At 37.2% G+C, this 27565-nt stretch overlaps 1 protein-coding gene across 2 annotated transcripts; it reads right to left on the bottom strand.

Moving 5' to 3' along the window:
• Positions 1-5373: 5373 nt before the first annotated feature.
• Positions 5374-27565, bottom strand: col2a1a (collagen, type II, alpha 1a). 2 transcript variants are annotated; one of them, XM_046871305.1, is made up of 54 exons: positions 27131-27565; positions 24423-24632; positions 22759-22775; positions 22493-22525; positions 22141-22173; positions 21848-21901; positions 21609-21716; positions 21398-21475; positions 20843-20887; positions 20422-20475; positions 20231-20284; positions 20061-20114; positions 19910-19963; positions 19729-19782; positions 18986-19030; positions 18812-18865; positions 18593-18637; positions 18428-18481; positions 18206-18304; positions 17827-17871; positions 17546-17644; positions 17395-17448; positions 17138-17245; positions 16981-17034; positions 16757-16855; positions 16552-16605; positions 16199-16297; positions 16044-16097; positions 15896-15949; positions 15594-15647; positions 15378-15431; positions 15210-15254; positions 14960-15058; positions 14191-14298; positions 14016-14069; positions 13851-13904; positions 13689-13742; positions 13515-13568; positions 12772-12879; positions 12547-12600; positions 12326-12379; positions 11763-11924; positions 11537-11644; positions 11053-11160; positions 9186-9239; positions 8940-9047; positions 8631-8684; positions 8372-8479; positions 8206-8259; positions 7980-8087; positions 7511-7799; positions 7120-7307; positions 6466-6708; positions 5374-6349 (listed from the first exon to the last, which is right to left on the bottom strand). In XM_046871305.1, exons 1-54 carry the CDS (start codon positions 27222-27224, stop codon positions 6203-6205), a joined length of 4482 nt encoding a protein of 1493 aa, XP_046727261.1. In that variant the 5' UTR covers positions 27225-27565; the 3' UTR covers positions 5374-6202. The 2 variants fall into 2 exon arrangements, with proteins under 2 accessions (XP_046727261.1, XP_046727263.1); XM_046871307.1 differs by lacking the exon at positions 24423-24632 and having other exon boundaries at positions 27131-27564.

Consider the following 27565-nt stretch of genomic DNA (forward strand, 5'->3'; position numbering starts at 1 on the left):
ATTATACATGGCTGCTGCTATGAAATCATGAATCGGCCATGTATTCAGCATGATTTGATTTATAAAATACATTCTTTTTTTAAGTTTTACATTTACACGTCTTTGATGTCCATGTTTATTTATTTTTTGATGTTCATTAACATTCCATATTTAATGTACAGCCTAGGCTTTTTCTTGAATACTGTATATAGAGTTCGATTATGAATTTATTAATAATGGGTAATAATCAACAAGGTTTCGCGAATGTGAAATACATTAATTCATTCATTTATACATTATTCAAACCATTATTCATTCATGCATTCAATCATGCATTCAATTAAACCATCATTCGTTTGTTTATCAAATCATCATTCTTTCATTTATTCATTCATTCATTTATGTCAAGTCAAGTCAAGTCAAGTTTATTTGTATAGCGCTTTTCACAACAGACATTGTCTCAAAGCAGCTTTACAGAAATCAACAGTCAAGGTAAATGGTGTGCATTTATCCTGATGAGCAAGCCATGGCGACTGTGGCAAGGAAAAACTCTCTTAGATGTAATGAGGAAGAAACCTTGAGAGGAACCAGACTCAAAAGGGGAAACCATCCTCATTTGGGTGACATCAAGAGTTTGATCATAAATCTTTCAACAATACAGAACACTGGAGAGTGAGAACTAACATGAACACTGGAGTATAAGGTTATAAGTAAATGTTCTTTCAACAGTCTTTGGTATAAAAGTAGGAGCTACTGAGCTCAACATTTGTGATCATCACAGATCCAGCATCAACTTCTCCATGCCAGAGCCTTTAAACACTTCAGGAAGTCCAATGTCAAACTCCACACATGCAGTGGGATCCAATTGGCACTGGTACGTCTCTAGATGGTTCAGGATGTTTGCGAGTTTGGCATCTACTTCTTTAAAGTCCATAATCTTCATGAGGTGGGACGTGACTGGAGCTGGCCAAACCTCAGGAAGCCTCGGGATGGGGAGAGAAAGAGAAGCAGTGGAGAGGAATTAGCGTAGCTGCTGTTCATGATATTAACAGCACAAGTTGATAATGTGCATGTGATCAGATGTTCTGGAGCACATGGTTATGATGTGATGTGTGTTATGTGTAGGCTTTGCTAAAAAGATATGTTTTTAATCTGCACTTAAACTGGGTGAGTGTGTCTGAGCCCCAAACACTGTCAGGAAGACTATTCCAGAGTTTAGGAGCTAAATGTGAAAACGCTCTACCACCTTTAGTGGACTTTGCTATTCTAGGAACTACTAGAAGCCCAGAGTTTTGAGATCTCAGGGAGCGTGACGGATTGTAGCGTGTTAGAAGACTGGAGAGATACATGGGAGCCAATCCATTTAGTGCTTTATAAGTGAGTAGCAGTAGTTTGTAGTCTATTCGACAACATATTTCTTAGCTTAGAAATATTTCTAAGGTGAAAGAAGGCTGTTTTTGTAACTTGGTTGATATGATTTTTAAAAGATAAGTTGCTGTCTAAAATAACTCCCAGTTCACTAGCATTAGCCTGGATAGCTCTCCATTTAAATCTACGAAATGGTAACGATCAGACAGGTAGGATTTAAACCAGCTTAATGCCTGTCCCTGAATGCCAATGTAATTCTGTAAGCGATCTAGGAGAAGATCATGATCTATAGTGTCGAACGCAGCACTAAGATCTAGTAAAACTAACAGCGAGATGAAGCCTTGGTCTGAAGCTAAAAACAGGTCATTAGTGATTTTAACTAGGGCAGTTTCTGTACTATGATGGGGCCTAAAACCTGACTGAAACTCCTCAAAGATATTGTTCTCTTGCAAGTGGGGACATAATTGGGCAGCGACAATCTTTACTAAAATCTTAGACATAAATGGCAGATTTGAAATTGATCTATAATTCGATAGCATGTTTGGATCCAGATTAGGTTTTTTAATGAGGGGCTTAATAACTGCTAGCTTGAGGGATTTAGGAACGTGACCTAACGATAGTGAGGAGTTAATAATATTCAGAAGAGACTCACCAGCTGTATATAACACTTCCTTTAGTAGATTTGTTGGAATGGGATCTAACTGACATGTTGTTGATTTAGCTTTGATAATAACATCATACAGCTCTTCCTGTCCTATACATGTCAAATAGTGGAGTTGTGGAGTTGAAGGTAACACTGTCTCAGGAGATGGTCTCAGAGGTTGAACTGCCACAATTGTTTTTCTAATGTTATCTATTTTTTCAGTGAAGAAATTCATAAAGTCCTCACTACTAAACTGTGATGGAACACAATTTTCAGATCCCTGATTTGTAGTTAGTTTAGCTACTGTAGAAAAAAGGAACCTGGGATTGTTTTTGTTGTTTGCTATGAGTTCGCTCAGATGTTCAGCTCTAGCAGCTTTTAGCGCCTGTCTGTAGCTGAGCATACTGTCTTTATACGCAATTCTAAATACCTCCAATTTAGTTTTCCTCCATTTTCTCTCCAGATTACGGACTGTTCTCTTGAGGGCATGCGTATGACTATTATACCAAGGTGCAGGTGCTTGTTCTCTAACCTTTTTTAACTGGATGGGGGCAACGGTGTCTAATGTGCTAGTGAGGATAAGGTCTATGTTGTTAGCCATTCATCAAAACATAATTCGCACATTTATTCTTTCATTCCTTCATATATTTTTTAATGTTGTCTTTTAATTTAACCTATTTTGTGGTATAGAGAAAAGCAGACACATTGCACTAAATTTGTAAACAATATATACACATATAATAATAATATATAACAATAATAACAATTAAAATATTCTAAATTACAAATGTATTATTTTTGCTTATTTGTTGGTTTTCTGTTTCAAATTCATCTTCTTTTCATGTATTTTTGCAATTTTAGTCTCAAGTGGTAGTTCTTTGAAAAATAACTTTTGTAGTTATAATTTTTATGTAAATATTGAAAAATACATGCACATTTCAAAAATCAAAAACTAGTTAAAGTTGTTGTTGTTGTTGTTGTTGTTGTTGTTGTTGTTGCAAGCCACTTTGTGAGTTGTGTAAATAGCTATTCTATAACTACATCACTGAGCCAAATAGAGGCTTTGTGAACAATAACTGCATTTTTACTGATTTGGATGGTGCTAATCTTCAGGCTGAGGACTTCAAGTGCATTCAATTGTGGCACTACATCGCAAGTGGTCAAGTGGGTGGTGTAGCAGGTAGCAACTCCAAGGGTCCGTGGTTTGATCCTGAACTCATGTGTGTTTGTGTGCATATTCTCCCCCTGTTCACTTTGTTCACCTTTTTACATCCATGCCTTACCAAATACACCTATAGGTGGACTGTCTGCTATCATTACCACATTGAACATCGGTGCATGGCATTTTCATATGTACTGGCATCTTTCTGTTTAATTGGACATTAACATAATACAATGCCTCAGCTCTCTATCATTAATAAATAAGTTTGCCTGTAAAATAAAGAAATACCTAGATTTATGTCGCATTTTATATGATTTATATATATTTGATTTTGAATGCATCTACTTACATTTAGAAATTCACATCTTAATCTTAATCTTAATTGATTTATATCTAAATGTTAATCAAATTTGTATTATTTAGTAATTAGGAAGAAATCATAAAAGCCTTATATATATTTACATACATGCATTACTTCTGTTTGCCTCTGCCTTTATTGAGTATATATTTATTTACTTCAAGGAAAGTGCTACTTAGTGCTAGTCCATGGCACTAATGCATTTTTTGAAAGTGTGTGTTAAAGCAGTTTGTGCTTTCCATTTTTTTCATATTTCTTTATTTAGAGAGTACATTGCTTCTTAATTGTGCTATTGCTAATCATTTATAATTTTCCATGTCTTATAATGTGTCCCATGTTCACATTTAACATATCCGTTTAATGTCCATTCAAACATGATTAGCTACAGAGTTATTCAAAAGAGCCTCAAACATCAGTTTAGATGTCTTCTGAGTGTCATAAGCTTCATAAATATCTTTGTGTCTCCCACTGTTTTAATAAATGACCTGCTTAGTGCAATCTGGACATATCATCACATTGTAGGATGTCATAGACAGCTGCATTAGTGGGTGTGAAAGATTAAGCCTACATTTTGTCAAGCAGGAAACTACTCTCTTTTACCCATGATGCAAATGAAGTAGGTCAGTAAAAATGGACAGCATATCTGTGGAGGATATTGGACTTCTGCCTACACAGTCAGACTAGACCAGTGATCCTGTGTGGGAGTTCCTGCTGCTATGCTTGTTTCAAACCCATGAGCTAAACAGTATTTATTACAGATCATAAGATGACACAAGCAATTACATGATTGATAAAATTGACAAGCAGAGGTGGACACAACCTACTTGATTGCATCTGGATTAGTCATCTGCTTTCTGAGGTCATTGTGGGGAATCAGACTTTGAGGTGTTATAGTTTTCTTGCACAGTGAGGAAAGTGACAGTGTATCTTGTAATGGCCAACTTTAATGAATATTTTTAGAATGTTAATATTTTTGCATTTTAAAACACGCACTCATGCACATGTTAACTGTTATTAATAACTGATTTGCCTATGCCTAAATTAACCTCAGTAACCAAGATTCAGATTTTGTTAAAAAAAATCCAATACTTTGTTGAGATTAGCCAATAGTCAAATATTTTACACATCACACACATCACATCACACACGTGCACACACACACACACACACACACACACACACACACACACACACACACACACACACACGATTCCAAGCGTGATGTGTCTGCTCAGAGACGGGTTCTGAGTTCCGACAACAAACACACACACACACACACACACACACACACACACACACACACATTTGCCTAAAAAGCATACTTCTATGACAAGTTATTAACAGTTTGCTCATTGTTAAATTCTTAATTGAATAAAAACTCAATTAAAATCTGACTTCACCATTCCTTGTTTTTTCCTTTATTTCCAATTTACATTAATTAAAATCGTAACAAAACCAGGATGAAAAAAAAAAGAAAACAAACAAGAGTGTTCATAATAATATTAATTATAACAAAAATATACACACCCTCACACAAATACACACATCCTGCTCGGGACACTCTGTTACTCTCAGAGGAGCCCCTCCTTCCTGTTCAAATGTTCTGGTCATTCTGCAGTGTCAGAGCAGGCTGTATGTGTTGGGTGAGGCTAGTAGAGAGGGGATGTGGCAATTTAGGGAATAATTACGGACAGATTTAAACTAATAGCACCTTCTGAAGACGGATTGGATCAAGCATGAACCCCTGTCTTAGATCCCCCAGAGCTACTTATGATGAATTCACATCAAGATTATTACTTAGGTTTTTTTATTGTGAGGTAGCTTTAAAAAAAAAAAAGATAATACAATGCACAAAACCAGAAATATCGTCCAAATTTATTTTACTTTTGCTTTTTTGGTAAAGGGACAGCACTTCCTAAATGGGCAATCAAGGGAAAATACTGAAGTACACTATTAAAAAAAGAAAAGGAAAACTAAAAACTGCACTTCCCCCATTTTTTTTGGTGTGCACAGGTACACACGTTCTCTCTCACGCGAACACACATAATTGTGAAAATATATAGATCTAGCTGTTGCAGAACAGACTTTTACAACAACTGAACCAGGATTGTACTTTATTATACACAGTAAATATGAACTCCCACCCTCCCCAATTTTAACATTTCACAATACTTAGCAGAATGTGATGTTTCTACTGAGTCACAGTCAGGAAGCAGAGGGAGGGGCTGAGTGGGACTGGGTGTGGATCAAGATGGTCTTAGTGGGAGGGGTTTCTGTTGTATACATCCTAAAATGCACCCAGCTCTAAAGCACCACTTCCACCTGCTGAATGTGATGACATCTAGCCATGTTTCTGTTCCATCCCTTACTCATTTAGTCTTGCTCACTCGTTACTTCCTCGTCTCAGCTCCCATCAGAAAGAAGGACGCTTTGAAGGAAACATGGCTGGATTTCAGAGGGAGAGACTCATGGGGCAGTGCTGCTTAGTGCTGGTCTCCAGAGCACTAAATGCACAACTTTTGTGTGTGAGAGACAAAAGCATAAATTTTCAATTTGGTTTTCTTTTCCTTTACTTCCATATTTCGTTATTTGGAGAGTGTATTGCTTCTTCATGGAGCTATTGCTTATCATTTATAACTTTCCATGTCTTATATTGTGTCCCACATTTGCTTCGTTTTGTTTTTTTGTTTTTTTACAAGAAACAGACTGGTCCAATGTCCACTCCAAACTCCTGATTAGCTCCACCGATGTCCAAAGGAGCAATGTCCACAATGGGCAGTCTAGATGTCTTCTGAGTTGTGTACTCAATCACAGTCTTGCCCCACTGGCCTGTATGTTTCTGTTAAACAGAGTAGTCCGGTCAAAACTCATCATAATCATAATAATCAGTAATGTTCAGCTACAATAATATTTTTTTATATTGTGTATGCTTGTATATGAGGGTATGAATCTTACCTTGCAGCCATCCTCCACAACACTGTATGTGAACCGGCTGTTACCCTCTGCTCTGATTTCCACATCGTTGGAGCCCTGTAACAGAAGAGCCTTCTTCAGATTGCCGGTGACCCCATCCATATAGGCCACGCTGTTCTTGCAGTGGTAGGTGATGCTCTGAGAGGCCTCGCTAGATAGCAGTCTCAGGAAGTTCATCTGAATGTTGGCCACATTTGGAGTTGGGGCCTTCTCACCATAGCTGAACTGTATCAAAGACAGGAAGAATGAAAGTTGTTAATGACAGTGCCTTGTAATATAACAATTAATCATTACAGAGAAGATAACATTTCAAAAAAGGAAAGTATGTGACTAATGTGACACATTGTTTGTATTACATTAGTCACATACTTTCCTTTTTTTAAATGTTAAAATTGTTTGAAACTTAATTGTTAGTTGGTTATTGTGTCATATAAATTATATGTGAGTAAACAAAAATATGTAATGACCTCATATTGTGAAGATTTTCTACTATGTACAGTTTAAAAAAAAAAGTTCTAGCCATTATTACCACTAAAAGGAAATGAATCGAATTTACATAATGTCAGTTCGGTTGTGGCATGCAACTTGAACAAAAAGCAGCATTCATATTTTTGTGAACTTAAATATATTACTCACATGGAAGCCACCGCCCATGTTTTCGCCGAACCATATGTGCTTCTGACCCTTGCTTTTGGCGCTCCACCAGTTCTTGCGTGGGATACTGCCTGTAGTAGGCTTCACACATGTCTCTCCAGTCTCCATGTTGCAAATGACCTTGATGGCATCAGCAGTGCAGCCAAGGTTAGGATCCACCCAGTATTCACCTGTGGGCAGAAGTACAGTGATAAATTTGCCAATAAAGCAATTAGTTATGTCCTTACTTTTACAATACTGAGAAATGTTTATTGGCTATGGCATTTTGGTGTATCTCAAAGTGGATGCTTAATACTATTTGTTTATTAACCTCATTGTACATTTAATCTGTATGTTGCCTACTATTGTCCTTTCTATTCATATTAATTCTTACCGCTCTTCCAATCAGGGTGGCAGAGTTTCAGGTCACGGCAGGAGCGAGCAGGGTTCTTGCGAGATCCATCAGGGCTGCGGATATCCTCAATTTGGCTGTTAATGGATTTGAGGGTGGCATCAACCTCCACATCATGCTGTCTCAGATTGTTGGAAGCCTCATCAGCACGCATGTAACGCATAGGATCGGGGCCCTTCTCTGTCTGACCCAGTCCAGCGAAGGCAGACATATCAATGCCAGGGCCTGGAGGACCAGGAGGACCAGGGGGTCCAGGGTTACCAGGAGGACCCTAAAGAGAGATGCCACAAATGAAGAGAAAATTAATTAACCACAGACAAGTCTAGCAATTCTCTACACACTCTAACAAATTAAACCTCTGGTCTAGACTTAAAGTAAATCCAGTTGATATGTACTATTGGAACTCCACCTTTTAATATAAATTGCTAAGAGTTATTAAGTCTATACTCACAGCTGGGCCAGATTCACCAGAACGTCCACGAGGTCCAGGGGGTCCAATGGGTCCAGGGATACCATTTGCACCATCCTTTCCAGCTGGGCCAACAGGTCCATGGGGTCCCTACAGAAAAGAAATAGATAGCTTTAACATACAACTTTCGAAATGTCACAATATTAAAACACTTGTAATATGTTCAGAAACATCTTGACTTTTAATTAGTTTATTCTGAGATTCTCACTTTAGCGCCACTAGGTCCGGCAGGTCCAGCAGCACCCTGGTCACCAGGAGCACCCTGTATGACAAACACAAATGCAAACATCATTAAATATACCAGGTCAAAAGTTTGTTTTATCAGTGTTGCGAAGGAACCACTATATACAAATTAATTAAATGAGTGAACATACAGGAGGTCCAGGAAGACCCTGCAGACCAGTGAATCCTCTGTGTCCCTTCTGTCCTCTTTCTCCAGCCTCACCAGCCTCTCCCTTGTCTCCACGAGGACCTTGGGGTCCCTGAAGGAGAAAGAATATGAAGATGCTCAAAATAAGATGACACATAGCTTTGGCATGGCAGCATTTAAATATTTGATCTAACAATTATCTTACACAATCGTGGCAAACATATATAGATGATGTATTTTGAGTCTTTAATTTAAGTACTTACAGCCATGCCTCTTGCTCCAGCAGGTCCAGAGGGTCCAGAAGGTCCTTGGGGTCCCTATAGTAAGGAAACAAAATTAGATTATCACTACTATTATGAGTAAAATCCATGATCTAAAATCTTAATGTTAGGCATTAAAAAAAAAACAGTGTTGTGTATAATAAAGAATTTTTAGTTTATATCAGTTACAGCCCTTGAAATATTATCCAAACTGTGGCATAAGCAATGGCCATTTTGAGTAGAGTTTAACAATCTTATATTGTAACTTCTATACTGATATTTAATGTAGTGACATTGTTATGTTGAACTCACATTTTCTCCTCTGTCTCCCTGTTTGCCTACAGGACCAACAGGACCAGGAGATCCAGGGGCACCTGGAGCACCAGGTGAACCAACAGGGCCGGTGTTACCACGTTCACCCTGCGGGAAACATAAACTTGTATTTAGTTTGTTGTTTGTATAAGTTTATATGCTATACAAATCTGATATTATAATCTTACCCAAGAAAGCTAGAAATATGTAAAATCATTAAGTCAGTGTGTATGTTTATTTCTTTACCTTCACACCAGCAGCTCCATCTCTGCCAGGAGGACCATCAGATCCAGGATTACCCTGAAGACAAAGACATATAAATATATATTCAGTGTTGTCATCCAGTTGTGGGACAAACAGTATCAAGTTCTATTTTGCTTTCAATTAAGCTTGGTTGAAATCACTGTTCATCTGGATACGAAGGTTTGACACATTGCAGATTTCTTTTCAATCTTTTTGTTATGATTTAAAAATGGAAAACATGGCCCACCTTTAGTGTGCATTGTTACCATCGTATTATGGTATGTTAATATGGTATATATGATTATGAACATAATCCTTTCTTTATGCTGAGCATATAGCTAGTAGCTACTAGACTAATAATATGCAAAGTGTATATCTAAGTCGTCACATATTTGCCTCAAATCAAGGCTATTCTCAGTGTGAGCTAATTCAGCTAATTTAACAAGTCTCAAATTCCACCAATTGTAGTATCATAACAAAAGCTAATCAAAATCCAAGATCAGTTAGTTTAGTTTATTATGAACAAACCAGCTCTGGCTACTGTTGAAGCCTAGATTTTTTTTAATCAATAGTGTTTATTTGACATCATAGCACCAATGGTCTACCACAGTCGTGTCTGACAAATTGCAAATTTCAATTTCAATTTCAAGCAATTGTAATACCTGGATACTAAAAAGATATGAAAAATACACTAGGCAAGAAACTTAATCAAATATACGTCAGAATATAGACTATATAAAATGTCGCACAATGAAGGCTATTGCATTATCAAAATGGTCCTTTGGGCAGGAGCTCAGTACAATATACAGGAAGAGGGTACTCTAAGACCAGGGGTGGGAACTTTTGGAAATTAGGGAGTTTGTCTTGAACAATAGTGTGCCCTTAATAACTTTTCCTGAAGCATTCTTTGTGGTTACTTAAGTATGCAATGCACTTGGACTATGCACTTTTAGTTTCATAAAAGTATTCAAGTAGTCTTGCACTTGTCATTCTGCATTATATATTAATGTTATAACACTGCCCATTGTGTTTCTCTCTGTGCATACTGCTTCTAGGTCTAGGTCATGCTAAAAAGTACACAAAATTCATATTTTATATAATTACAAATAATTTAACACTCTTTTGTCACTTTGTCATAGTTTGCTCATAAAAGGAGAGAGTTTTATGTTTTAGTAACTATTATTATGTTATGAATAGTTCACTTTGAGCTGAAAGAATTTAATTGTAAGTTTCTGCTTAACAGGTGCTTAAAAACTCTGGTTCTATGTGGCCTTTAACTGACATTTCACTGCTTCTGCAGTTGATTGTAGGGGCTTTATATTTTGTGCATTCACAAAGAATCTTGATTACTACAGCCATACTTGAATTGGTTGCTCTCAGCTGGAATTTGTTACTGAAACAGTCTGGAAGTCTGGAGTCATTTGTGAGGGTATTTCAAATAAGCTTGGATTTTATTATCTACCCCTCTAATCTATGTCATTCAGAACAACAAACTATGTAGGATACCTAAAATCAGTAGATAGTAACAGCAATCTTAGCTGGAAAAACAATTAAGCAATAATTAAATCTGAATGACTCAGGCAGGATGTGTTTGTATATGTTTGAAGAAACATTTATACAATGATCCAAATACATTTTGGATGCAAATATAATTTCAAACTGAAATTTCTATAATCATTTCAGTTATACAACTGAGGATTGAGGGCCTTGCTTAAGGCCCCTGCAGTGACAGCTTGGTGATACTGGGATTTGAATTTACAACCATCTAATCCAAAGTATAGCTCCTAAAACATGTGAGGCACATTCATTTGAGCATATTTAATTTAAAGCAAGTTCAGTGTGTTGCATTTTTTTTTGTCATATTTTTTACCTCACGGCCAGGTTCTCCAGCAGGTCCAGTTATTCCCGGGGGTCCAATCGGTCCAGGGGGGCCACGTTCCCCGCTAGAACCAGGTCCACCCTGTTTGCCAGGCTCACCCTAAAGTAGATTAAAAAGTAAAGCATGTAGCCTTTAAACATGTAATACATTAAGTCATCAGGATTTCATCCAATTGATTTATCTATAGTTATTTAAGAATAAAAATTAAATATGTCATTTAAAACCAACAAATATAAAAACAACTGTAATTATTTATAATAAACAGCAGACTTGAACAGATTTAAGATATAATAACATTTAATTAACAGTTTAAGCTTGTAGATGAATAATCACCAATATAAATCTTTTGGGTCACTGCAATGGAAAAATTGCAATATATTTGACATTCTCTTTAAATTTTCTCGTTGTAGCTCTTTGTATGTGTTTCTTGGTCTGTGTTCTAATAAAGATTTATTATAGTCATTCTTATACTTACAGATGGTCCTGGAAGACCAGGAAAACCTCTTTCACCACGCTGACCAGGCAGACCAACAATACCACGCTGACCAGCTAAACCTGCAGGACCAGAAGGACCATCAGGTCCCTAATTAAGGATAAAAAGAGAAAAGAAAGACACAAACAAACAATTAATTACTCAATCAAATCTGTAATATGTAGTTATTAATGGCTCTTTAGTGGAAGTATGGAAGTTGGAGAATTACAGGAGGGCCATCCTCTCCAGCTTCTCCCTTCTCTCCAGGGGGTCCAGAAGGTCCACGCAGTCCAGCATCTCCTGGTCTTCCTGGAGGACCAGCATCACCACGCACTCCCTTAGGGCCATCTTTACCAGCAGGACCAGCAGGGCCAGAGGAGCCAGGATTACCCTAAAAACCAGTCAAAGACAAAAAAGAATGAAAAATAAATTTTAGTAAGAAGAGAGAAAAATCCATCTGTTAGCCTTTTATAATCTATGAGATATCAAAAATTATAAATGATTCGTATTAGCCTTAAAAAATATATACCTATTTTAATCAATTCTATCACTCAAGATTAACAACAAATAAAAAATTAAATGTCCAGTTTGAAATAGAGGTGTGTTTTATCATTGAAAGAATTCAAAATGTACTTAAAAAAGTAATAATTTTTAGTATTGAGACCTTTTGATTATTAAACATGGACGGCATGATCTTTCATGATATTAAAACCATCAGAATTTAAAATGTTATTATAACATTAGAATATCATTATTGATAAACCAAGATATGTGTATTCCTGAGTGGCTTACATTAGGACCGGGAGGTCCAACTCTTCCAGCAGCGCCTGGGAAACCAGTAGCACCCTGAAATAAGGAATATCGTGTTAACTCTTAGTCCAAATCATACACGATATATCTACCACTTTTTATTCAGACACTTTTACAGAACATGCTCATCGGAAAAAATAAATAGCTAAAAAAACAGATTTGTGTTAAATACATTGATTGTAATGATTAAAACAATGACTCACTGGGGCTCCCTGTGCTCCACGAGCTCCTTTAGGTCCAGAAACACCAGTTGGGCCCTGAAATCAAGAAACTGTGAATTAACATACTGTAGAATTACTACACTACTATATTATATTACCACCCTAAGTGAAACACATTCTGAAAAGAAATTGATCTAGGCCTAGCATTACTCAACAATTAAGACAAACTGCAATATCCAATTGTGTATTTTGTAAAACATAACTTACAACTGGACCGGGTGCTCCAGAGGGTCCTTGAGGTCCAGGGGATCCAGCATCTCCTTTCTGGCCTGACTCTCCCTGCTCTCCTTTAAGTCCAGACTGGCCATCAGCACCCTGATATGGAACAAGATATTTAAATGCGCTGATTATTTTAGTCATGTTTATCTGTGTTAAATCAAGTGTACAATTTGAAATATTAATAAATATTAACTTGGTGACTAAAGTATTTGATTTAGACATGTTGGATGGGTATAATGCAGTGAATGGCTGTATTGAAAAGGGCTACTCTGATAAGTGTACCAGTAACTAATGCTGTTGGTCTTGCTCAAACTGGCAATACTCTTACAAAAGATAGTGTTTTAAAATGACACAAACTCAAACAATTTTATTTCAATATCTTTCTTGTCTGTAAAATAAATAAATATATTTTGGGCCCAAAATACTAAAGGTTAAACTTCAAACCACTTTGTAATTGTAGCCTATAGTAAAAAGTGTGCTTCAAAGTGACACCAAGAAAGTGGACCTTCCATTACAACCCCATTTACATCTAGTTCCTAATCTGGTGACACCCTGATCTAATGAGTTGCGATATATCATGAATAAATTATCGCTGCTTATTGGAGGAAATCAGTATTCTAATAAAGTTGCAACGATTTAGAACTTTAGAAGTATTTATTAATGTTTTTGACAATTTTTTTAGTAACTTAATGCAGCATTGTGTTAAAAATCGTAATTGTAACCCTACTCACAGGGGGTCCAGCAAAACCAGCAGGGCCAGGAGGTCCAACCTCACCACGGTCACCCTTGAGAGAAAAGAATAAGGTTTTAGAATGAGATTAAATAAAGTTCAATATAAAGTTACAACAGGAACATATGCTTAAACAAACACAGATATCAGACAAAATAACACAAAATCAACTTACAGGTGCACCACGAGTTCCAGCAGGTCCAGTTGGGCCAATAGCACCAGTTTCACCCTTTGAAAGAAAGACAGATTATTGATTTTAGATAAGAATAAAGACATTAAAAAAACACAAAAAAACTAAAAAGAAGCATTAGCAGCTTTAAGCAGATCAGATTCCCACCTTAGCTCCATTGGGACCAGAAGGACCAGGTGGACCAATAGGGCCAGTTAAACCCTATAGACAGATACAAGAATATGTAAGAATATCACTTGAATATGAACTTTCTGAAATGGAAATAACTTGATGAATGAAATGCATTAATACGTGACAAAGTTTAGCACTCACTCTTCCACCATCTTTGCCAGGAGCTCCCTCAGGTCCTTTCTCTCCAGAGTCACCCTAAAAAAGGCGAGATTGTTCTTAAGTCAGTTGATAGGTAGATTGTTAAGTCAGGCAATAAAACTACTCCACATAGTAAATGATGTAAAAGAGTTGTATGATTAGGTTTAGATTTACTTACTCTGTCACCCTTAGGTCCAGGGATACCAGCACTACCTCTTTCACCAGGCATACCCTGCAGTCCAGGAGGACCCAGGGCACCAGCAGCACCAGCCGGGCCAATCGCACCCTACAACATAGTAATACAAAATGACTACTGACCACTATAATAATAGACTAATGGAATTACCATGTTAATGAAAACAATTGCATTGAACCTCACATTACCAGTTTTCTGGCAGTGGTAGCTTAGAGGTTAAGGCATTGAACTTTGGTTATGACTGTCAAATTGGCTATGACTGTCTATGTCACCCTATAGCTGCTCAGCTGTATGAATAAAATAAATGTCGCTCTAATTAGTCGCTCTGGTTAAGGGCATCTGCCAAATCCCATAAATGTAAATATCTTGGGATGCAAAAAATAAGTTCTATCTAAAACCCTAATTGGAGAACCCCTGCTTTATCAAAATGAGGGAACCCCTAGATAATAAGTCCACAAGGGACTTATTACAAGAGTCTGTCTGATAAAAATAGGCCAAATACAAATTCTTAAAACTAACTAGAACTGTTAATCACCCAAAAAAAACAACTGAGGAGCCATAAATATACATAGACATAAATAGATATAAATGCTTTATACATAAACGCTTTAATGCTGAATAAACTAATTTCACAGTAAAATAAATACAGGTACAAGTAAAATTATTGTAGAGAACAGTGATGTTTAAATTGAATCAGAAGTAAAATGGTGGGTTGCAGATCCATTAAAATATTATATAAAAATAATCTTACCTTGGGTCCATCAGTTCCAGGAGTTCCAGGAAGTCCTCTAGGTCCCTGAAGACCCTGTGATCCAGCACTTCCTCTCTCACCAGGGAAACCACGCTCACCCTTACAAAGATTTGGACAGAATGAGTTATCTTTCTACAAATTGAAACTGGTCCAAACATAGAATTCACTGTGCTTATCCAATTTTAGTATATGTGCATCCAGTCTGTATAATGTATGACTTTAATTATTGATGGTGAAACAGGGAACTCACTCTTGGTCCAACTACACCAGGGACACCAGCCTCTCCAGGAACACCCTGTAGACAGACAGAAAGAAAAATTACAGTTTTTTTTTTTTTTTTACAATACCCAAAATTAGTATTGCTATCATCAAGGTGGAGCAATTGACAGAGGACAATCGAGTCATGAATCATTCTCACCTGGTCACCTGGTTTGCCGCCCTCTCCTGGTGGTCCACCAGGTCCAGGTAGACCCTGCAAAAACAGATGATAAATTTGAGCAATTGCAAAACAGTGTCCAGAAGTAATCTTTTTTTTACATTAATTTAAAATAACACACCACAAGAGGTCTTTCATTTTGCACATTATAATCAATACAGGTGATTATAAATGTCTGATTGAATGTGCTTATTGTACCTGGAAGCCAGGAGGACCAGGCTGTCCTTGTTCACCTCTCTCTCCAGCAGGTCCCTAAAATATTGATATAGTATTGTTATAATATACCATTTTTATAAACAGTACTGTAATTTCCAGTCTAAATTAAAAATATATGATTATAATATGAAATAATGTAAGATTATACTAATATTATCCCAATCTCAATATGATGTATGTCATATTAATACTGTACTTTATTAAAGGGTCACAGTTTCTTGAGAAAATTACCTTAATCATAATCATAACAATAATCACAATTCTTAGTATAAAACAAAACTCACAGCAGGGCCAGGAGGACCAGCAGCCCCAGTTTCACCATCTTTACCAGACAAACCCTGAAGATAGACATAGACAGAGCAATTTATTATGGGATATTCCTTAATATTTTTGAATATAATGAGTTACTGTGTAGAGTTAAAGATTACTTACTCTGAGACCAGGGCTGCCAACAAGTCCTTTCTCGCCAGGTTTGCCAGGCTCACCCTAAAAAAGGAAGATACATATTCAAGCCAAGAGAAAAACACAATTTTGATCTTTAATAAGAGGATCTAATCACAGAGAAAACCTTAATATGGCTCTCTTACATTAGCTCCCTTGGGTCCTGGGAATCCCATCACACCAGGCTGTCCACGAGCTCCCTGAGGCCCAGGGGGACCAGGACGACCATCCTCACCTGGACCACCCTATATGAAGATTTCACATATTATAATTCCCTTCAGCATCAAACTAATATCGGTTTATCATAAGCAAGATGTGTGTGAAATACAAACTATGTGATTAAATTCAATTCAGTTTATTTGTGTAGTTTTAACAATGCCAAAAATTAGCTTTACAAAAATTAAGATCCTTGTATAATTGCGTCATTTGTTATTTAAGCATGAAATTTGACAAACTGAATGAAATGCTGGTAAACTGAGTGAAATTGTGGAATACTTACAGTTGGGCCAACTTTTCCTTGGGGTCCAGCATCTCCAGGACGACCTGTGAGACCCTATGACATGCAGGAAAAGGAGAAAAGACAAAGAATACAATAATTTAATTTGTATTGCAAATGCACATGACTTAACAAGAATAAAGTCAAGATACAATCACCAGAACAGTCTGCTTTCATTAAGAAACATTCACAAAAAAAACTTTCTTACTCTTGCTCCAGGAAGACCAGGCTCACCAGGACGACCAGGATCTCCACCAGCACCTTTTGGTCCAGATGATCCAGCAACACCACGGTCACCAGGTGCACCCTATTAAAACATCAGAGGACTGATTAGCATCCAAGCATCCAAGAATAACATGTATAAAGTTACTACAAGTGATACTAATGCTGAAAGCTGCTTGTGAGAAAACTGTATGTGCAAATTTTACCCACCTTAGCACCAGGAAGACCATCTTGACCAGGGAATCCACGGTTACCTGGAGCTCCCTAGTAAGGAGAAATAGAGGCAATTTACATTATTAGATATTTAGATTAGATGTGCACTATGCACTAGAAGCAATGTTATATCAAGAAACATTATCAGACTTACTCTTTCTCCTGGTGGTCCAAGAGGTCCAGCCGAACCGGGCTCTCCTCTTGGTCCTCTCTTGCCCTCCTCACCAAGTGGGCCTGGGGCACCCTGAGGTCCTACCACACCCTGTGGAAAGACACCAAGTTTGTCAAGTAAAATATAATTGCCAAACAAAAATAAAAATTATTATAATAAAAAGCATGCTATTTTGATAATGATAATGACGGTAAAATTTGCACTAATGATCATTCTAAATATCATGGCATTTGGCTTACCCTCTCTCCTTTTGGTCCAGCCTCTCCCTTAAATCCTGCAATACCAGGGTCTCCCTGTTAAGACACACAGTCCGCATTGATTCCTTAATATACAAAAACTATTAAAATAAATGGAATAAATGATATGCAGAATAAAATTATAAATACTTACACTCTGACCCTTGGGCCCAAGAGGTCCAGTAGCTCCCTGAGGTCCAGGTGGGCCACGAGGTCCTGGGAAACCTGGGGCACCAGAAATACCAGGGGCACCCTGTAGAGGAACACACCAATTAGAAGTGAAGTCTTTTCAGAAGTCTTCTTCAGCAACATTTTCTTATGCCTAATCTAAAAATCACTTTTTATAATCAGCTATAATCACGCTAGCAAATGCAAAATGTATTTTACAAAAATAACATAATACAAATAGTGACGGTATGGAAAATAACAACTTACAGCAGATCCTTTGGATCCAGGAATACCATCAGTACCAGGGTTACCCTAAAATGCATAAAAATTGTGTTTAGTATTTTGAAGAATTGTGTGATTGTAATAAAGCAATATGCCTGAATGATAGATTTTAAAATATAAAGCATAGTAGGATCTAGTAGCGATGTAGATTTGTAGATCAGGTACATGTTTAAATAATAGGGCATTACTCTTTTTTAGTATATGAATCATGTTGTGGCTTATCTCTGTGTTGTCAAACTGTTTTCTTTGTAAAATATATGCAGAATTATTGAACATTGTAGGTACAGCTGCCTCCATGAAGTTTGGACTAGTAGAAGAAAATTGTATATGTTGCCTGAGTATTGGAATCATATATTTTACATACACTGGCTCCAGAAGGTCCAGGGGATCCTGGAGTTCCAGCCTCTCCACGGGGTCCTTGGGCTCCCTCAGCTCCACGAGCACCAGTAGGTCCGGCCTCACCCTGTGAGAATGACAGACAGAATCTTCTGTTGGGCTATTTCTAAACTACATCCTATAAACCTGCCAACTTATTAAGCAATTTTAAAAGCCTGTTTCATTCAGGTGATTGAAAGGTTTGACCTACCTTGGAACCAGGGGATCCTGGGAAACCTGGGGCACCAGCAGGGCCAACAGGTCCCTGCACAACAAAGTCATCAAAGTACTCAAAGTTAATATAATGTGAATAAGAACATCTTATTGCTCGGTTCAAATGATGCTAAGACTTGTCAATGAGAGAGGGAGTACTTACAGGAGGACCAGCAGGCCCAGGAAGACCATCATTACCACGGGCACCCTGTAGAGACACAAGACCTGAGTAAGTAATGCATGACTAACAAGGTTTAGACCAAAATCCCATTTAATGAACAACACTTAAGATTTGTTCATCCAACCAACTGTTATAATACACCCACAATCATTCATTTTAGATACATAGCATAAAACACCATAAAACTAGCTAATTACTCACAGCAGCTCCAGATGGTCCAGGACGTCCTCTCTCACCAGGAAGACCACGAGGGCCCTAAGAAAAAAAAACAAGGGCAAGAGAGAGAAATTTGTTGTATAGAGTAAACTGTATTGGGCATTAAATACTAGGTCACTAGGACAGGTTTTTTAACATTATACAACATAACCTACTCACCATTGGTCCAGGGGCGCCATTCTCACCAGATGAACCTGATTCACCCTGTGGGAATGGAGTGTGGAGAGATGAATGTTTAAGACTGGTTTGTTATTGATATGTAGAAAATGAACAATAAAAACTATAAGTATAAGTACATATGTATTGTCTGCTCTGCTGGTTAGATTTATTTTTAGATCATTAAAAAGTTGTTACACATCTTTGGATCATCTACATTTGAGTATGTGTTTAAACACATGTGTAGTGTATAAATGTAATTTTTAGGTCATCTACAGGTGTGGCCCAATTGTAGGACTCCAGATGTGTGTTTTTTTATTATTCAGTTACAGCTGAAAAATCAATTTTAAAATGTTTATTATTAAGTTTTAATAGTCATTAGCCTGTTTGATTGCTCCATTTGATTAAATGGGTTTAATATATTTCTTAATGGCTCAAAAACCTGTATTTTAATAAATGATGCCAATGTCTGTGTACATTTCCAGAATGGAAAGCTCCATGACTCAAATAAATAAACTATTTTTGTACACATTTAAGTGATTTGTTTTTATAAATATGAATGGAGGAGGTTTGTGGAATTTTCTGTACAATTAAAGGGATCCATGGCCACAAGAATTATGACAAGCCCTGGCCTATAAACCATCTGTCAAGATACACATGCAATGCATGTGGTAAAGCCTTTTTTATTTAGCCCTTGTTAGGTGTGCTTTGTACATTGTGATCTAAAGGACACAATGATTTTATACCTTAGCACCAGCAGCTCCAGTCTCTCCCTTGGCACCATCAAGACCTGGGTGTCCCTACACAAACAAACAGATATCATTTTAACATTTTCTTCCACTTACACATACGAACAAAACAGATCTATAATCCAAACACTAAGACTACAAAAAAAGAAGTTGCAGACAATATCCTTTTACAACATACTCTGTGTCCCTTGATGCCAGGAAGTCCAGGGGTTCCAGGGAATCCACGTGCTCCCTGTTTAACAAACACACACAGGTTAAAAAAACTGGCCCTTCACAAATCCTACTTGACATAACAGAGACTTCAGAAAACTCATACAAACGTGTTTTACCTGTGGTCCAGTAGGTCCACGGTCACCAGGCTTACCAGGTTTGCCATTCTCACCCTAGAGAAGATCAGGTGCAAGCATAACAGTTAAACACTCAACTTAGCACCAGAAATATGAAAAAAAAAAACAGAACCATTTAAATAACAACCAGAGGGTTCGAAAATCGTACTCACATCACTTCCAGCTTTTCCAGATGGTCCAGGTGGGCCGCGAGGTCCCATAGGGCCCTGATAGAAATAAATAATAAGGTGAACCGGTATAAAATAGCGAGAATACGGGTGGATGTGTTTGCGTTTTATAGTTGCCAGGGTGATATGTGCAATTGGGCATTGTAAGATGAAAGGAGGGCAACAGTAATACTCACAGAAGGTCCGGGTTCGCCAACTTCTCCTGGGCTGCCTTGGAAACCTTGTGGGCCCTACATTTGAACAGATGAGAGAGTGTCATTATGTGTTGGCGTATGTAGGAGATGCACATTATGAGTCACATATCTCATGTAAGTATTTCATCAATGACTCAGCCTCAGGCTTCCCAACCTACTTATTCTCTTTACATGGGAAATATAATGTTTTATGAAAAGGTTCACTGTTTAATGTATGATAAATAAATGTTATTCTCAGTTTGTCTATTGTTTAGGATCTGTGCTATAAATAGTATACATTACATCTCCACTTTAGAAGACATTAGACATATAATTATAAAGTGGACATTTTTTGCACATTTTTCTTTTTTTCTTTTTATAAAATGTGTAAATTATAAATGTGATGGTGTATCTGTATACTTACAGGTGCTCCAGAGGGACCAGGAGGACCACGGGGACCCATGGGGCCCTACAAAAGTGCGTATATAAAGTTCAATTAGTCAATTATTTCATATATACAACGAATATAATGTTATATATATATATATATATATATATATATATATATATATATATATCATAATAATGTACTGCTATTGTTTAATTATTTGGAATGTGCAGGCAATAATATTATAATAATACTTTGTTGGGTTTGCATCATTACTCCAAACATTTCAGTAGTAACAGGTGAAGTGTAAAAAATCTCTGCTCATCAGTAGAGGGTGCAGATGGACCAGGCAGAGCTAGTCCTGTACAGTATGCAACATTTGATTCAATCATACCAGTCTGTTTCAAATATTTTACTAATTGTTTTTTGTATTATAAAGTGTGATATGCATGTACAATGTTGTGATTTAATTAATTAAATTAGCATTTCTCTTTCAAATATACAAGAGGATCTTATAGAGCAAGGCTTGCTCTTTAAGTGATAGCTGATAATATTAGATGTATTTATGGTTGTCTTATGTTTGTCTCTCACCATTGGACCTTGCATCACACCCAAGTTAGCTCCTCCAGCTTTCTCATCAAAACCTTGAGACATTTGTGCTGCAAAGTTCTACATACACACACAAAAACAGAAACTTAAGACAAAAGGCATGAATAATAATTTGTTTTATTACATTAAGGAGAGGAAATTGAAAGAGGAGTTAAAAGCTAAAGAACAGAAAGGACAGGACTGAAATACTTACTCCTCCAAGTCCAGGTGGGTTTGGGCCTGGTGGTCCGGGAGGTCCAGGGGGTCCAGGGTTTCCTGGAGTGCCGGGCTCGCCATCTCTTCCTCTGGGTCCTAGACTTCCCTAATGAAAAAAGAAGCAAATAGAAGACATGAGCACAATCCCTTTCACATGATAAGATCATGATGAGTGTTATGCCTTATTCAGTACTTTGCCGCTAGGAGAAAATATGTCAAAAATGTAAACCAACTTACCTTCTCACCCTTAGGGCCTCTGTCTCCACGTGGTCCCTGTTCTCCAGGTGGTCCCTGAAATAGTAAAGAAGATAAGGTTGAATTTTTTTTCTTAAGTTCACTTAGAGCAAAATTAAATGAAAAAAACTAAATATGTCTATACTAAAAGTCAAAGTTAAAACTACAACTGTTATTCTGGGCAAACACGTTGTAGTTTACAGAGCCCCCTAGTGGAGATATATTGACAGCACATTAACATTATGACCGCATTCATGACTTTAACACTTGAATTAAAATCTTTTAAAATGTCTCACCATGGGGCCAGCTGGTCCTTTTGGTCCTTGAACCTAAAGAAACACACACACACATACACAAAACATAATAATAAATATCATTAAAGACCATCTTGTTTCAATTAAATGATAATCCCATCATTATTATTTAAATCGCTTGTATAATGCTTGATAAAGAATCACATATTTAGAGGGTATAATTAGTTTATTATTTATTGTTTATAAATATTAAGAAATTTACAGACATTATAATAAAATATTTTCATTTTGATTTGTTTTCATTTCAGTCCAATAGATGTTTTCCCTTTATCAGGGAATATAATAAAAAAAACACACAACAGCTATGATGCCAAATTTAAATAAATAAACTTACATTTGCAATATCACCGGGTTCTCCTTTTTGCCCCTATAATAAAATATGAAGAGGTTTACATTAGATTTTAGATTAAATTGTTATATAGATTCATGGAGAGTAAGAAGTGAGAAGTTCACATTAAAGTGTGTAATTAATTAATTTATAATTTTGCATTTAAATAATGATTGATAAAATCACATTACATTATTGTATTATTGCTAGTGTTATTTCTAATGCATTATCTTGTGATTTTATGATCAGAAAGAAATAACAGTTGCACTCACCTTTACACCAAAGGTCTCTGTAGTGCAGTCAGAAAATGAGAGATGGGGGTTTAAGAGACAATGTTAAAAATGAACACAACTTTGATGAACATTAACTGACACATTATTTAAAATAATCAGTGAGAAAGGTTTAAAAAAAAAAAAAAACACTTGCACTAGTTCAACCAAGGGTCACCGAAATGATGTGACAACATAACAAGCTAAACTGATTAGAAGTGGAGAGCTCAAAAGAAACCATCTCAGAAATTGTTCTTAATAACCTCATCTGACTGACAAAACCACTTAACAGTGGTTCCTGGATTAAACAAAACAGGGGCTTAAAAACCGGACAGCACTGCTGCACTAATTAGTGCACCACCACCACATCATGCTCTGATCCCATTCTGCTGAGTTAGTGTTATAAAGGAAGAGAGAAAGCAGCAGCAGTGGTTCAGTTATCACACATGTATAGCAATTAAACATGTCTTGAACCACTCACTCTTTGGCAATAATAGCAGATAAAAAAAATGAGTCTTTGCTGGAATTGTTAATCAAAATGCATTGTGTTTCACATGAACTGTAAAACATGTTTCACCATAAATAAAATGGAAATGCAAAAGCCTTTTCATGCAACACTTTAATTAATGTAAAAAAAAAAATCTAAAGTATAATTAACACAGGTTTTCCTCAGCAAGTGAGGCTGTGCATGAAAAGCTTTCTGCAGTAACACTTCTCAGATTTATTTCAGACTTTTAGTGTTCCATTCTCTTCATTTAAATATATAATATAGATTTTATATATTTATTTTGTGTTTTATTTTATTTGTAAAGTAGTAGTTAATTAATAGTGTAATAAATCTGATACAGTAGTGCTGGCTTCTAAATTCAGCTGTTTGATGAAGGGGTTTTCCTAAAGCTTTCATTTCAACAGCCTGAAGTGAAAGTGACCAAAGTAAATATCAGGATCAGGCCTAAGCAAACATTTACTGTTTACTGTTCAAAATGAAAGTTTTCCTTTATTTTCTTAGCATAGTCTATAACTGGCAAATTAGATTTCTGAATATGTCTAAATCTCAAAAAATGTAGATACATTTTCTACATGCAACATTTTAGCTGTTCAAACAATCACTGTTATAGTGTGCTGGAGGCAGCATTTTTGCCTGATGGGATTTTAAAGTCAAAATAATATATATATATTTTTTTTTTAAACAAAGTAGCATACAAATACACATAGCCTGGTTGTTTCTGGTACTAACATTGTAATCCTACATTTATTTATGTACGGGTTTAGCAGACTATAAAGTATAATTTTCATTTCAAAATAGTCCCAAACCAGCTTCCCTTTGAAATGAACAAAACAGCTGAATAAATCAATAAGAAACACTATTAACACTATTAAATTAAGTTTTACTATAATATTAAATATGCACTATTAACTAAGGGAATAAAAGCTGAAAATGTTTCATTTTTGTTTTTATGTATAATACATAAAACTCAGAAGTGCTTTTTGCCCTGGTACTGTTAGGTTTGAATTCCAAATTCAATTGTCATTTAACCTAAACCCCTCCCTTTTAATAGACTGGGTGGGGCCTGGTTACATGTTACAATATCGGAAAACAAAACTAACAGCAAAGGGGGGTGAAACAGGTATAATGAGCAAAGAGAGAGGTGTGTGAGAAAGCAGACCGCTAGTTTGGTCTTGGTCAGCAGGGCAGATGGGGCAGCACTCTCCAGGTGGAATGATAGGATTGTTGCAATCCCTCAGCTCCTCGCAGATGACCTCATCACAGAGCACTGATCCCGAGTCACACACACAGACCCGACACGCTTCAGGCTTCCAAACTGCACGGTCCTCGAAATGCTGGCCATCCTGGATGCAGCCGCCTATGTCTTCCTCTGCAGCCACCACAAGGGGGCCAACGCAGAGGAGATGTGTGAGGGTAAGACACAGGTGAGCACATACACATGGCCTTATACAAACCAAGTTGTGGTATAAATACTTTTTCTTATGTGTCCCATGCAAATATAACCTGATATTAAATATTATATGTTCATAATACTTATGAATCTTTATTATAATATGTCGATCATGCAACAGCTATTCAACAGTCAATGTACTTCAGATAAATAAAACTTACAGCCCATGACTGAGAACACTGCCTATACTATAAATTTCAAAGTCCAAAAGATATGTTATTAAATGATGTATGTATATGAAATGTATTTGTATCCATATACCCCAATGTATGTGAGTAACTATACAGTAATTCACATAATGGGCTTATGTGAATTCTAATTCGGAGTGAAACCAAATCCTGCATCCACCAGCCCTGGCATGAATAGGCCATTCTCACACACACACACACACACACACACACACACACACACACACACACACACACACACACACACACACACACAGGGAGGCATTGACAGCCTTGTGCCTTAAACAAACACACCATACTCACAACCTCCATCTGGATCTAATGGTCTCACCACCATAGTGCAAACACACCTCAGTGGGTCAGACAGGGCAGGCCTCAAACAAATGCATACACATATACCTACACATGGGCATTTGTGCATGACCTATTTGTGGAGTAGTAAAGTTTGAACCTCCCAGGGAAATGTAGAAGTGAATGGCGCAAGTGTTTCTGCCTAAACCACAAAATCAACATTCACGCTATACAATTCCTTAAAAGTTCTCCTATATTTTTCTGTACAGCTTAAAACATGCTGACATGCTGCTGTAATTATCATTCTTGTCTGATTGGCCAAAGGGGACAGTAAGTAACTGAACACATGATGAGAAGGAGGGAAAACCCTCATCAGTTCTTCCCATCAATACTTATCCCTGCAAATAAAGGGACAGAAGGTGTACACATCACAGATTACACTATATAGCTTTAGCCTGTCCACCTGTCAAACTCAATTCCAACTGATTTTCATGGCCCTTTGAACCTGCCAGTCTATGTATCATTCCCTGCTGGTCCTAATCTGATTCTTAAATTGATCCTAGTCTGATTCTTACCCTGGTGGCAGTCTGATGATGTCCTTTGTGGCTTTGGTCCCTTTGGACAGCATTCCACTAGTCCCTTTTGCCAAACTCATCAATCTCAGCCCCTGTGAACTATGCCCTAACACTAAACAAATAAACCAAACCCCTTTGAACATTTGCTGATGGAGCACCATTTGAGCCATCCTGGGACACACTGCTGGTCTTAATCTGTCTTTCACATGCTCATACACACACAGGTGTGCATCCTCGCATGCTGAGTTAGCACCAACTGAGAAAATACTTTGATTTACTACAGAAACCAGTGACAAGTGGTGCTGCACAGTGTCTCAGCTGGAACTAATCATTATCAAAGTATAGGATTCTTTACTATGTTACGATATAAGAGCTCAACATACGTATACTCGCTGCTCTTTCCTAAATATTGAGTTCTAATAATGATATGACTATTCTTCCTACATATTTCTATTATATACTTTTTTTTTCAGTGGGGTCGAAATGCTGAATCTTTTATGTTACTACAACCTTCCTTCTAAGAAAAAGGTATTCCCTTGTAGAAGAGCACTAGTCTACAAATCACAAAACTGACCTGAACAATAACAATGAACAACATTAACGTTTACAAAAGGAATGAAACTCTTTATGGGTCGGCTAATAAAAGCAGTACACCTTACCATGCACACTACAATCCAACCTTTTAATGTTTAAAGTCACACTATTATATAACTTTTTGGCTATGACTGCAGTCTGTGGTATTCGTCTGGAAAAACTTTCATTCACTTGCTGCATACTGGACTGTTTAGCTTGAGGCAAGGTAAGGTAAGAATTTCTTTAAGGTTGAAATACAGCTGTGTGTCATTCTCAAATAACCCCATACCCTGTATTAGTGCAACACATAGGGTATGCAAAATTGGCTTCAGTCCCCTATATAATGCTCTATATGCCCAATAGAGGGCCGTTTTGGTATTTAGGAATTTAGGTGAAGACTGTTTGGCTTTGTCTGGATCTCGCGATACCAGTGATCCCCGAATCCAGGTTTTCAATTGCAAAGCGCACGGAGGACCGGCTTCTGTTTGCATCTCAGGTCTATGGAATTTGTATTATTAATATATTTATGAGACACAAACAGCTGCTGGAGCATCTCATCCCTGTCAACTATAATATTTTAACGTAACTGTTAAAAAAAACTACACAATTCCACAATCCATGTGAGGAGGAGCAAAGGGGCAAGTCAAATATCTTTGAACCTGCACAAACTTGCCCCATCTTATCGCCACGGTAACACCAAAGGCATTTACTACGAGGGGGAGAAAAAGTTAGGATTTCAATGAAAATCACACACACACACACAAAGATAAAAATAAAAGGTCCAACTTACGGTCATCCTCTCGCTGACATCTGACAACGGTTTGCAAAATACATTGTGTCGCTACAAGTAGCAGGACAGTCCGTGAGTCCACAAATCTGAACATGTCTAAAAATTAGACATGCAGTTCCTCGGGTTGAAGGATTTCGCCGAGATCGGCGAAGTTGCAGCTGCGGTGTATCGCAGGGAGTGTGTTCGCGTTTTGATGAGTGTTAGTGTGTGTGTTTTTGGGGGATCCGACGCCAGGCCCCTGTGCGCAGATAGCACCCACCGCGTCAGCACGAGCTCCGCGGTTTTATGTCCACCGGTGCAGTTATGAATCTTACTATACTCCAAAAATTCGGGCCAGCCCCGACCCCCCATGGCCTCTGAAACACGAGCCTGATCGACCGCCCTCAAAACACACCCCATCCCAAAAAAAAAAAAAGAAAATATCCGGCCACCTCT

The sequence above is a fragment of the Silurus meridionalis genome, chromosome 17, assembly GCF_014805685.1.
Source record: "Silurus meridionalis isolate SWU-2019-XX chromosome 17, ASM1480568v1, whole genome shotgun sequence".
Lineage (NCBI taxonomy): Eukaryota > Metazoa > Chordata > Actinopteri > Siluriformes > Siluridae > Silurus > Silurus meridionalis.